Source organism: Gopherus evgoodei, chromosome 16, assembly GCF_007399415.2.
Source record: "Gopherus evgoodei ecotype Sinaloan lineage chromosome 16, rGopEvg1_v1.p, whole genome shotgun sequence".
In the NCBI taxonomy this organism is placed as follows: Eukaryota; Metazoa; Chordata; order Testudines; family Testudinidae; genus Gopherus; species Gopherus evgoodei.
In genome coordinates, this window is record NC_044337.1 from 4,828,421 (window position 1) to 4,841,584 (window position 13,164).

Genomic DNA, 13,164 nt, shown 5'->3' on the forward strand with positions numbered 1-13,164 from the left:
ATAGAGAATACACTGATAACGTTTGTGGATGATACCAAGCTGGGAAGGGTTTCAAGTGATTTGGAGGATAGGATTTAAATTCAAAATGATCTGGGCAAACTAGAGACATGGTCTGAAGTCAATAGGCTGAAATTTAATAAGGACAAATGCAAAGTACTCCATTTAGGAAGGAACAAAATGGGAAATGACTGCCTAGGAAGGAGCACCGTGGAAAGGGATCTGGGAGTCATAGTGGACCACAAACTAAATATGAGTCAACAGTGTAACGCTGTTGCAAAAAAAGCAAACATCATTCTGGGATGTATTAGCAGGAGTGTTGTAAGCAAGACACAAGAAGTAATTCTTCCTCTTTACTCTGCACTGATTAGGCCTGAACTGGAGTATTGTGTCCAGTTCTGGCCACCACGATTCAGGAAGGATGTGGACAAATTGGAGAAAGTCCAGAGAAGAGCAATAAAAAGGTCTAGAAAACATGACCTATGAGGGAAGATTGAAAAAATTGGGTTTGTTTAGTCCGGAAAAAAGCAGACTGAGGGGGGACATGAGAATAGTTTTCAAGTACATAAAAGGTTGTTACAAGGAGGAGGGAGAAAAATTGTTCTTAACCTCTGAGGACAGGGCAAGAAGCAATGGGCTTAAATTGTAGCACAGAAGGTTTAGGTTGGAAAAATTTTCCTGTCGGAGTGGTGAGCACTGGAATAAATTGCCTAGGGAGATTGTGGAATCTCCATCACCGGAGATTTTTAACAGCAGGTTAGACAAACACCTGTCAGGAATGGTCTAGATCACTAGTCCTCCCATGAGTGCACGGGACTGAACTAGATACCTCGCCAGGTCCCTTCCAGTTCTAGGATTCTATGCTTGTGCTATTCTTTTATAATCTGCCTTAGCAATTCATCCCTGTTTCCACTTTCTGTAGGATTCCCAATTAACATCCCCTATGGAATGACACACCCCAAGGCTCCCGCCACCCCCAACCTCTTTTCTCACCTCACCAGACCAGGCAGCAGAAGGGCCAGGGCTCTCACCTTGGGCTGCCGACATCCGGACTCTGCCACTGCAATCACAGGCAGGTCGCTCTTGGGGGGCAGTGTATCTATGACAGCGCAGGCCGCTGAACCCCTCAGCACATACTGCAACCAAAGAGGAGAGAATGCTCAGCAGAGTGCAGCAGGCCATAGGCTGGGTGAACAGATCTAGCTCTTGGCACTCACCCAGCCCCCTGACAGCCTTCACAGAGCAGAGCAAGTGTCACACATAGGGCGACCAGACAGGATGAAGAAAATATTGGGACACATGGGAGGGGGGTGAGTCCTGCCGGCGGAGAAAAAAAAAAAGCGCAGAGTCCCGGAGTCCTGCCGGCAGAGAGGGAAAAAAAAAAATAATGGAGTCCCGACGGAGGGGCGGGGCAGGGGAGAAAGAAAAAAAATTGAGTCCCGCCGGCAGAGAGATAGACAGAGAAAAAAAACCAGAGTCCCAGAGTCCCACCGGCACAGGGGGAAAAAAATAAAATAAAAATAAAAGCGGAGTCCTACTAGCACAGTAAAAAAAAACAAAGAGAGTCCTGGAGTGCCGCCGGCAGAGGCGGGGAAAAAAGCGGAGTCCTGCCGGCGGAGCAAAACAAAACAAAACAAACCAGGAGTGTGAAATATCGGGACAAATTGCGTCCTGACCAAACACTGATTGGGATGCAGGACAAATGCCTGAAAATCGGGACAGTCCCAATTTTATCGGGACCTCTGGTCCCCCTAGTTGCACAAATGGGTTAATAGACTCATCCTACACTGGCACCAGGACAAAGGGCATGCTGGGCCTGACTTACACCCCTATTGCAATGGCCCCATGGGGCTTTGTAGAGGTACAGAATCAGCAGGGCATAGGACCTCTCCAGCCATGCCTCCTCCCTCTCCCTCCCACTCCCCCCAACCCTCAGCGCCCACCCTGTCTCTGCCCTGACCCCAGCCTGCCCTGGAGCACACCCTGTGCCAGAGGCCGGGATACAGGCAATGCAGTAGCCCCCCTGCACCAGGCTTATTTCCAGTTTACCTGCCCTGTGGCCCAACAGTGAAGCTAGGGCTGAGAGGAAACTGAGGCACTGATTGATGGGCTTGACTGACCCAAGTCACACAGCAGATCAGTGGCAGAGCTAGAACTAGAACCCAGGTTTGCTAAGTCCCCAAGCCTGCTCCTCCTCCACCCTACACCAATACCCAGGCACTCCACTTGCCTGGGTGTCAATGACTCGGCAAGGAGCGAGGCAGGGTAGGCTCAGGCCCACAATGCCTTGCTCTCAGCACGAGGCCATGCTACTGCTTTGCAGATATGAGGATGGGAGGCCTCTGGGTGGGGTTCTGCTCTTACTGGTCCATACGTAGAGTGTGGAGTTGGGTCGGGAGATAATGCCAGCCATGGAGCTGATCAGGTAGACGCCTGTCCCAGCCTGCAGAACGGCTGCGCACACACTCCTCTCATGGAGGCACTCCTGCTTAGCCTGCTCCAGGCTCTCGGCAGAAGGATACAGGAATGCTGGGTCTCCCACTATGCCCCGGCCAGGCTGCTTCACAAACCACTCGGTAGCTGGGGGAAGCAGAGAGTGAAAAAAAATTTCTCTGGGTCTCTCGTGAAACACGTGTGCTCTCAGACACACAGCTGCGAGCCACGGCCTCGCTTCCACTCCGAACAGCCAGCAAATGCCCTGCACTAGCCCCTTGCAGCCCTAGTGCCATGGCGCTGCTGGACGTGACGGCCCCACTGCAGGCACGGCAGCACACATGACAATGACCAGGAACAGAAACCCGCAGCCACCCAGGAGTTCAGAGATGTCCATGTGTCCCCAACAAGCCACAGCCAGCTTCAAACCCCAGCCACGGCTAAAGCCAAAAGGGGCGGCAGGGAATGCGCAGCGCAGGAGGATGCTCTGGGGCAGAAGGAAATGTAAGCAGGTGTGCTGCTGCAGCAGGAACTGGCCTCCAGTAAACGCCCTTTGGGGCTGGATTCACTGCCTCCACCCAGCCAAATAGCAGAGCCACCTTTCCACATGGGACTATCCATTTGGGGTGCCTCCGTTGTGGGTCAGACACATTTCACGGGCTGAGCGCCCACCCTCAGAAACTCACGTCTCTTTTTCCAGCCACCTCCTGTCACGCTTCCCATGCTGGGGCTGGAGGGCAGGGCTCTGAGCCAGCTCCCCCACCAGGGCAGACTAAGGGAGGTGGAGGAGGGACAGGATTGGGCCCAGTGCTGTCCCACTTTCTGATTGGGACACATGGCAGGAGCCTGTGAGGCGGCGTGAAGGAAGCGGAGGAGAATGTAACAGCTTCCAAAGCGGGGGGGCCACAAACGCACCTGGGGAGGGGGGGCAGTGACGGGAATGGGGGCACACAGCCTGTTCTCCCACCCAGACTGTGCCAGGGCTCTCAGCTTCCCCACGGCCCAGCAGGAACAGGGGCTTCTAATTCTGCCCGGGACGTGACATTCTGGAGCAGAACGTGACCCTCCTTCCAAATCCGGCACATGTTCAAATTCCAGTTTTATTCGGATTCCTCCTGCTGCTGCCCCTCATTGAGCTCTTCCCTCAGCCAGCGCTGGGCGTTGCTGGGAACAGGAGAACAAGGACATCTGTTTGGAAAGCGAGGCGGATACACCGTGCCAGGAGAATTGCGATCTAGTCTGTGTACTCCTTGCTATTGCTACAGACACAAAGGAAGGGGTTAAGACGACGTGCCAGATTGTTACCATTTGGCTTTAAGAATTTAATTCCTTGCAAAATTACAAGTAATTAAAGATCAAAGGTGAGATACTTTTTGTGACTGCCATGGTGCTAGAAGTTATTTTCAGCTCGAATTTGATGGTTTGCCTGTGGCTATCCTTATCGTTTAGATGTTTAGATGTTTCTAAAGAAGATGTAACTACAAACAAAAATTAGGCCTTCCCAAGCTTAGGAACTTGTTTTTAAACTCTGCAGGTTCCTTCCCAGGCATCCCAAACCCCCTTGGTTTAGTTGTGCTCCTAGACAAGTGGTCATGTGTGTGGGTAGGGGGGAAGGATCTGGAGGGCAGAGCTCACTGGGATGCACCTGCAGGAAGAGGCTGCTAAGGGGCTGGAGGAGGCAGCAGTTCTGGCGAGCTCGTAAACTCTGCAGGAATAGAGAGTTGCACTCCTGGAGAGCTCAGAAATTTTGCTGGAGCCAGCCCCCTGTGAGCTCTGACAGAGCCCAGCCCCTAGAGGCAGGTCAAGGGACAGAGAAGCTTTATACAGTAACTCCTCGCTTAACGTTGTAGTTCTCTTCCTGAAAAATGCAACTTTAAGCAAAATGATGTTAAATGAATCCAATTTCCCCATAAAAATTAATGTAAATGGGGGGGTTTAGGTTCCAGGGAAATTTTTTTCACCAGACAAAAGACTATATATATATATATATATATATATATATATATATATATATATATATATATATATATATATACAGTATAAGTTTTAAACGAACAATTTAATACTGTACACAGCGATGGTGATTGTGAAGCTTGGTTGAGGTGGTGGAGTCAGAGGGTGGGATATTTCCCGGGGAATGTCTTACTGCTAAATGATGAACTAGCACTCGGCTGAGCCCTCAAGGGTTAACACGTTGTTGTTAATGTAGCCTCTCACTCTACAAGGCAGCACGAATAGAGGGAGGGGAGACAGCATGGCAGAGAGAGACAGACGCACACCCTGTGTGTGAGAGAGCTAGATGTGCATTGTCCCTTTAAGTACGCTGACTCCACTCTAAGTACATTGCCTTTTTAAGTAGACCAGGAAGTTGAGATAGCAGCTGCTTCCAGCAAGTTCTCTCAGTCCTGAGCTCTGTCCTGTCATCCCCCCCACCCCCACCCCGCTCTATGAAAATAGGGTGAGCAGAGGGGACTGGGATACCCTGATATTAGCCCCCCTCTTTCCACCCCCCACTCCCCCACAGCAAGCAGGAGGCTCCTGGGAGCAGCTGCCAGGCAGAGGGCAGGAGCAGCACATGGCAGTGTGGGAGAGACAGCTGAACTGCTGGCAACTGATAGCCTGCTGGGCGGCTACCACACAGGGAACTTAGAGGAGCGGGGAGCTGATCAGGGGGCTGCTGGTCCACCCTGGTTCCAAGCCCCCACCAGCTAGCTCCAACAGGCTGCTCTTCCTTCAAGCAGTGGACAAAGCAGGCGGCTGCCAAACAACGTTATAAGGGAGTATTACACAGCTTTAAATGAGGATGTTCCCTAATTGATCAGAAACGTAACAATGAAACACCGTTAACTGGGACGACTTTAAGTGAGGAGTTACTGTACAACAAGTGAGAGAAGAGATCACAAAAGAAGGACCTCCCTGAATCAAGAACCATCAGAGTCCTGCCCAAAGCAACCCCACGTTACTCCTCTGGCCACTGACCAGACACAGGACCTTGGCGAGCGATGGCTGGGGCCAGGGAGGACACTGCACTTCCACTGGAGCTGCCTTTGCAAGCTGGGAGGCCAGCAAGCATCTCTCTGCAGTTCTGCTGGACTGGAAGGGACTAAAGCCGTGTCTATTTGCTGGTCCCAGAGGGAAATGAGGGTCAGGGGGATCCCTGTCCTGTTCTCTGTCCAGCCCTACAACGGACGCTGCTTGGCCCACTTACTGGCAGTCATAATGGCAGGGCCGAGGATCAGCTAGGCCAGAAAGAACATGCCCCCTGTCAGCCCCCTCCCATGGCAGGGGAGGGGGGAGAGGGGGGAAGCTCCCACAGCCGAGCCCAGGCTGCACCTGCTCTGGGGTTAGCTAATGAACTCAGTCCCCAGGGCTGTCAATGCAGCGGAAGTGCTATCCTGCTCCTGGGAAAGCCAGCATGGGGCTCAGGCTCTGGGCTGGCACTGGCTAGTCCCTTACCCTCGCTGCACTTGCAGATGAACGGCTTTCTCGCCTCACAGCTGGCATCCATTAGAAGTCCGCTTGCTGTATCCAGCCACACACAATCCTTCAGGCCACCGTCCGCCAGGTCATCTCGTAAGTGCCTTCCCCAAAACATAAATGAACAGCGGGGCTGTTATTGTGTGGCAAGCCGTGGCCAGCCCCAGCACTCACCTAAGCCCTACGCCCAGCGTTGCTCACCACCCCTTCCTTTCAGCAGCCTGGTTCCCCTGGCCTGCTCAGAGGTGCTTCTCTTCGGGCAGGAAGGTGGGAACTCCCAGGAGGCCCTGCCACAGACCTGCCCTTACAGAGAGAAGTTGGGTTATGCTGTATCTGATGCTCCCTGCAGCACAGTTGAAACCTGTGGCAAAACCACATCTCTGCAAGGAGCAGCAGAGGCACCTGGCAGCACCCTGCACTCCCGGCTAGAGAGGCAGGTAGCCTGACTGGGGGGCCATCTACTAGCCAAATTGTGAACTGTCACCATAGGGTCTTTGGATGACGCTCTGTTCAGAGTCACAGATTCCAATGCCAGAAACCGGCACTTGATCAGCTAGTCTGCCCTTCCTGCATAGCACCGGCTGGCGCACCGACCCTGAATAATCCCTACAGCAGAGCTTTCAGAAAAACATCCAGTGGTGACAAATCCACCAAGCCTTCCTGGGAAATTCTCCTGGGAAAAAGGGAGGCTGTGTTGCTCTGTGTGTCAAGAATGTATGCAACACACACACTCCCACAGTGTGGACCTTTGTCTCCCTCTAGTGGCTAGACCACATATAGCGATTTAGGACTCTGCCCCTGCTCTGAGCTACCAGGAACAGCCCTTTCCTTTAAGTGGCAGAAACTGGTGCTTTTAGATCTAGAGATCGCAGGTTCATTTCCTGCAGGTGTCCCAAACAGGGCTACACTGCCTCGAACCAGCAGACCACTCGGCTCCCAGAGCCAGGCACAGAACCCAGGAATCCTGACACCCAGTGCTTTAGTGCTGGCTCACAAATAGCTGCTCCTGCACAGGATAACAGCAGGCCTCTCCCAACGTTCCTCCTCCAGCTGCAGTGGGTGGAGATCTGGGCTGTGTATCTGGAGGTTATATGTTCAAACTTGGCTAATGGCCTGTGTGGGGCAAGACCACTGCTTGTGGGTGAAGAGAGCAGAAGACTTGCCCTGTGTGAGCGCCACATGGGTCAGAGATTGATCGAACTGACGTCTCTCTCCAGAACACAACTCTGCTCTCCTCGGTGGCACATCAGCACTATGGGGGGCTGGCTGCCTTAGGGTGTTGCTAATGAGCTACAGAGCCTTCCAACTGCAGGGGATGTGTGTGAATCCAGCCCACATCACAGAGATGAACAGATCTTTCCACCCAGTGGGCATTTGGTGGCCCCTAGCTGGGATGTTTGTTGGGTCTCAGTCCCAGCTCCCATGTCTCTGAATAATGAGGACGTTATCCCATCTGATGGCTGGGCACAACATTCGGAGACAGAAACTCCCATGCTTCAGTGCAAGAGCCAGAAGCCACTCCAGGGATTTAGGAAGAAACTTTTCTGATGGGAGGTTTACTCCCGAATTGCCTAGTGAGGGGTTTCAAACGCCTTCCCTGCAGGAAGTGTCTTGTCCTGGCCACTGTCAGGGACAGCACACTGGACTAAATGGACGGGCGTCTGATCCAGCCTGCTGATTCCTGTGTTCCTCTGCTTGGCCAAGACTTGCACAGGCCCTGCCATAACAGCTTTCATGTAACGTCCATGTCAACAAGTATCAGGAAAGCCAAGTGCTCACTCCACGAGCTGCCTGGTGATGGGATCGCGTGTACTCCACAGAAATACGGATTCATCCGTCTGATCATTCAGGCCTGTCCAGAAGGCACCCCTGAAGTTTGAACATACCCAGTCCTGGAAGGAAATGGGACAGTCTCAGGACTGAGGGGCAAGACATCCTCTTACACTCCTGTGTAGGGTAGCCAGACGTCCCGTTTTTAAAGGGACAGTCGTGTATTTAAGCCCTCCTGCAAGTGTCCTGACTTTTTCTTTAAAACATGAAAATTGTCCCGCATTTTCTGTCTCCCCCTATCAGTACTGGCAGGTGCTGCTGCTGGCTGGATCCTTGCTTGTCAGCCGTCCACGCCAAGCAGTGAGTGGGGGGATCCAGGGGCTGATGTTGGGTGTGGGTGTAAAAGGCTGGTGGTGGGGCGAAGATGCAGCACTCGGGACTGGCCGCTCCCCCTGCTGAGTTGTCAGCGCAGCCCCCACTGTATGCTGGCTCTCGGCCAGCAGGGCCCCACCCCATGTCCCGTTTCCAGCCAGCACTGGCTGCACGCTGAGAGCTGCAGCAACTGGTGAATGCGGACAGGTGCCGGCCGCTTAAGTGTCGCCTCTTTCCCCCCCCCACCCCATCTGCCCTTTACATGCTCCCCGGCTCTCTGTCCTCTTCCTGCTTTTCCCTTTCACCTCCCCCCCCCCCACCCCCAGCCAGGCACATCCTGCTCCCCGCTGTGCAGAGAACCAGCCCCCGGTGGGTCGGAGCTGACAAACAGCCTGGCCGGCAGGTTCCTTCCTTCCCCCCATGCCTCTGGCTGGGCCAGCACCCGGGAAAGCCCAGGACCCTCCGGCCCAGGGCGCTGGACAGGAGGAGCCAAGCCCTGCACATGCCAAGGCTTAATCCCTTCCTGCCCACACTGTAACCGGGGGACAGGAGGCAGCTGGGTTATGCTGGTGGCCAGCAGCAGCCTGCAGGCGTTAGCTGCCTTTCGACACTGTGCAGGTAGGAAGGGACAAGCTGCTTCGAGCCACGTGGGGGGGGGGCAGAGTGAGGGGGGAGGAGAAGAGATGAGTTCTGCAAAGACATGGGCCAGGTCACTCCTTCTCCCTCTCCCCCACAGCTGAAAGCAACTCCTGTCCCTTCCCTCCCACACACTGACAAAAGGCTGCTGCTGGCCACATACTGGTGTGAACTCTGACAGAAATCAGGTGTGCCCCCACCCACGTTGCCTCAGGAAGACACAGTGCCCAGGCACCTAGAGAGGCAGGTCCATCCTGAATGGTTGTAGGGGACAACCTTGGTTCGAGTGATCATGAGCTAATTCAGTTCAAACTAAATGGAAGGATAAACAAAAATAGATCTGGGACTAGGGTTTTTGATTTCAAAAGGGCTAACTTTAAAGAATTAAGGAAATTAGTTAGGGAAGTGGATTGGACTGAAGAACTTGTGGATCTAAATGCAGAAGAGGCCTGGAATTACTTTAAGTTGCAGCTGCAGAAACTATTGGAAGCCTGCATCCCAAGAAAGGGGGGAAAAAACATAGGCAGGAGTTGTAGACCAAGCTGGATGAGCAAGCATCTCAGAGAGGTGATTAAGAAAAAGCAGAAAGCCTACAAGGAGTGGAAGAAGGGTGGGATTAGCAAGGAAAGCTACCTTAGTGAGGTCAGAACATGTAGGGATAAAGTGAGAAAGGCTAAAATCCAAGTAGAGTTGAACCTTGCAAAGGGAATTAAAACCAATAGTAAAAGGTTCTATAGCCATATAAATAAGAAGAAAACAAAGAATGAAGAAGTGGGACTGCTACACACTGAGGATGGAAAGGAGGTTAAGGATAACCTAGGCATGGCCCAATATCTAAATAAGTACTTTGCCTCAGTCTTTAATAAGGCTAATGGGGAGCTTAGGGGTAATGGAAGGATGACAAACGGGAATGAGGATATGGAGGTGGATATTACCACATCTGAGGTAGAAGCCATACTTGAACAGCTTACTGGGACAAAATCGGAGGGCCCAGACAATCTTCATCCGAGAATATTAAAGGAACTGGCGCATGAAATTGCAAGCCCGTTAGCGAGAATTTTTAATGAATCAGTAAACTCAGGGGTTGTACCGTATGACTGGAGAATTGCTAACGTAGTTCCTATCTTTAAGAAAGGGAGAAAGAGTGATCCGAGTAACTGTAGGCCTGTTAGTTTGACATCTGTAGTATGTAAGGTCTTGGAAAAAATTTTGAAGGAGAAAGTTAAGGACATTGAGGTCAATGGTAATTGGAACAAAGTACAACATGGTTTTACTAAAGGTAGAACATGCCAAACCAACCTGATCTCCTTCTTTGAGAAGGTGACAGACTATTTAGACAAAGGAAATGCGGTAGACCTATTTTACCTCGATTTCAGTAAGGCATTTGACACGGTTCCACATGCGGAATTATTAGTCAAATTGGAAAAGATGGGGATCAATATGAGAATTGAAAGATGGATAAGGAACTGGTTAAAGGGGAGACTACAACAGGTCGTACTGAAGGGTGAACTGTCAGGCTGGAAGGAGGTTACTAGTGGAGTTCCTCAAGGATCGGTTCTGGGACCAATCTTAGTTAACCTTTCTATTACCAACCTTGGCACAAAAAGCGGGAATGTGCTAATAAAGTTCGCGGATGACACAAAGCTGGGGGGTATTGCTAACACGGAGAAGGACCGGGATATCATACAGGAAGATCTGGACGACCTTGTAAACTGGAGTAATAGTAATAGAATGAAATTTAATAGTGAAAAGTGCAAGGTCATGCACTTAGGGATTAAGAATAAGAACTTTAGATATAGATTGGGGATGCATCAGTTGGAAGCAACAGAGGAAGAGAAGGACCTTGGGGTATTGTTGGATCACAGGATGACTATGAGCCGCCAATGTGATATGGCTGTGAAAAAGGCTAATGTGGTTTTAGGATGCATCAGGCGAAGTATTTCCAGCAAAGATAAGGAAGTGTTAGTACCGTTATATAAGGCGCTGGCGAGACCCCACCTGGAATACTGTGTGCAGTTCTGGTCTCCCATGTTTAAGAAGGATGAATTCAAACTGGAACAGGTTCAGAGACGGGCTACTAGGATGATCCGAGGAATGGAAAACCTGTCATATGAAAGGAGACTCAAAGAGCTTGGCTTGTTTAGTCTAGCCAAAAGAAGGCTGAGGGGGGATATGCTTGCTCTTTATAAATATATCAGAGGGATTAATATTAGGGAGGGAGAGGAATTATTTAATCTTAGAACCAATGTAGATACAAGAACGAATGGGTATAAACTGGACATTAGGAAGTTTAGACTTGAAATTAGACAAAGGTTTCTAACCATTAGAGGAGTGAAGTTCTGGAACAGCCTTCCAAGGGGAGTAGTGGGGGCAAAAGACATATCTGGCTTTAAGATTAAGCTTGATAAGTTTATGGAAGGGGTGGTATGATGGGAGAGCCTAATTTTGGCAACTGATCTTTGATTATTGCCAGATAAGTATGCCCAGTGGTTGGTGATGAGATGTTGGATGGGATGGGATCTGAGTTACTGCAGAGAATTCTTTTCTGAGTGCCGGCTGGTGAGTATTACCCACATGCTCAGGGTTTAGCTGATCGCTATATTTGGGGTCAGGAGGGAATTTTCCTCCAGGGCAGATTGGCAGAGGCCCTGGAGGTTTTTCGCCTTCCCCTGCAGCGTGGGGCATGGGTCACTTGCTGATGGATTCTCTGCAGCTTGAGGTCTTCAAACCACAATTTGAAGACTTCCATAACAAACCCTTAACCTATGCCTGAGTTATAGAAGTGGATGGGTAGGGTTCTGTGGCCTGCTTTGTGCAGGGGGTCAGACTAGATGATCACATTGGTCCCTTCTGACCCTAGAATCTATGAATCTATGAATCCTGGGGCCCAGCCAGGAATGGAGGGCAGAGAATGCTGGGCAGGGAGAGTTGGGTTGGTCAGCTACCCACTCCCCTTTGTGAGAGAGGTGTACGGGAGTGTGTGTGCATCACCTCTCCCCACATGGGGGCTGGGTGGGGGGGTGTCACCTCTCCCCGTGCGGGGGCAGGATGGGGGGTGTCACCTCTCCCCATGTGGGGGTGGGATAGGGGTGTGTGTCAACTCTCCCCATGCGGGGACAGGATAGGGGGCTGTGTCACTTCTTCCCGTGCGGAGACGGGATAGGGGTGTGTGTCATCTCTCCCCATGTGGGGGTGCGATAGGGATGTGTGTCACCTCTCCTTGTGAGGGGGCGGGATGAGGGGGTGTCACCTCTCCCCGTGCGGGGGCGGGATGGGGGGTGTGTGTCACCTCTCCTCATGCGGGGATGGGATGAGGTGTGTGTCACCTCTCCCCATGCGGCGGCAGGGTAGGGTCTGTGTCACCTCCCTCCATGTGGGGGTGGGATGGGGGGGTGTCACCTCTCCCCATGCGGGGGTTGGGTAGGGTCTGTTTCACCTCTCCCTATGCGGGGGCAGGGTAGGGTTGCGTGTCACCTCTCCCCGTGTGGGGGTGGGATGGGGGGGTGTCACCTCTCCCCATGCGAGGGCAGGATGGGGGGTGTGCCACCTCTCCCCGTGCAGGGACAGGATAGGGGAGTGTGTCACCTCTCCCCGTGAAAGGGCGGGATGGGGGGGTGTCACCTCTCCCCGTGAAGGGGCGGGATGGGGGGGTGTCACCTCTCCCCGTGCTAGGGTGGGATGGGGGCGGTGTCACCTCTCCCATTATGAACTCCAAAGCCTTAAAGATAAGAAGGCAAATACAAAGAACCCAGCTACCCAGTATTTCTTTTTACCAGGGGCTCAGTCAACTTGATGTTAATTTGAACGTTTGTACTGCCTAGTTCTGACTGGTTGCCATTGTACTCACTTGAATAAGAGTAATTTTGCTGGGTGTCCCGTATTGAGCACAGGGAAATATGGTCACCCAGCTCCTGCACCACATTTCAAACAGTTGGGCCTAGAGATCACAGCAATGCTGAGTCCCTGCAGCGCAGGGACGAGCTCAGCACCTCTGCATCTGGATGCCTGACATTAGGCAGCCCAGTGTGAAGACAACGACCTGTGAGAGATGTGGGGGGCTTGTTTCCTACACACACAGTTAAATCAGCCTATTCTGCCCCCTTCCTGTTCTTCACACCCTGGTCTATGTCCTCCGGCTCCTCTTGGTTTCAGTGTTAGGACTCTGCATGTTCAGGGTGCTGGGCGGCTGAGTTCGATGGCCCTAGATTAGAGCCCTGCCCCACCTCATGTCCTCTCGGAGGCCTGAGGCACATGCTAGTCCAGTGGGTTTCTGGTGCTCTGCTGGGTTGGGCCAGGAGCGGCGCCAGGGTTTTTGGCACCCTAGGTGGGGGTCCTTCCGCGCTCCCGGTCGTTGGCGGCAATTCTGCAGTGGGGGGTGGGTCCTTCCGCACTCCCGGTCTTCGGGGCACTTCGGCGGCGGGTCCCGGAGCGAGTGAAGGACCCGCCGCAGAATTGCCGCCGCCGACCCAGAGCGCGGAA

General features: G+C 52.4%; 1 protein-coding gene across 1 annotated transcript in view; it reads right to left on the reverse strand.

Annotated features, from left to right (window-relative positions):
- LOC115636142 overlaps positions 1 to 13,164 on the reverse strand; it is a 67,039-nt gene that overhangs the window by 7,587 nt on the left and 46,288 nt on the right. The window contains exons 28-31 of the mRNA XM_030535893.1: positions 7,687 to 7,799; positions 5,887 to 6,011; positions 2,362 to 2,577; positions 1,029 to 1,133 (exon numbers count right to left, since the gene is read on the reverse strand). Of these exons, the coding sequence (XP_030391753.1) occupies positions 1,029 to 1,133; positions 2,362 to 2,577; positions 5,887 to 6,011; positions 7,687 to 7,799 (559 nt within the window). The remainder of the gene's footprint in view (positions 1 to 1,028; positions 1,134 to 2,361; positions 2,578 to 5,886; positions 6,012 to 7,686; positions 7,800 to 13,164) is intronic.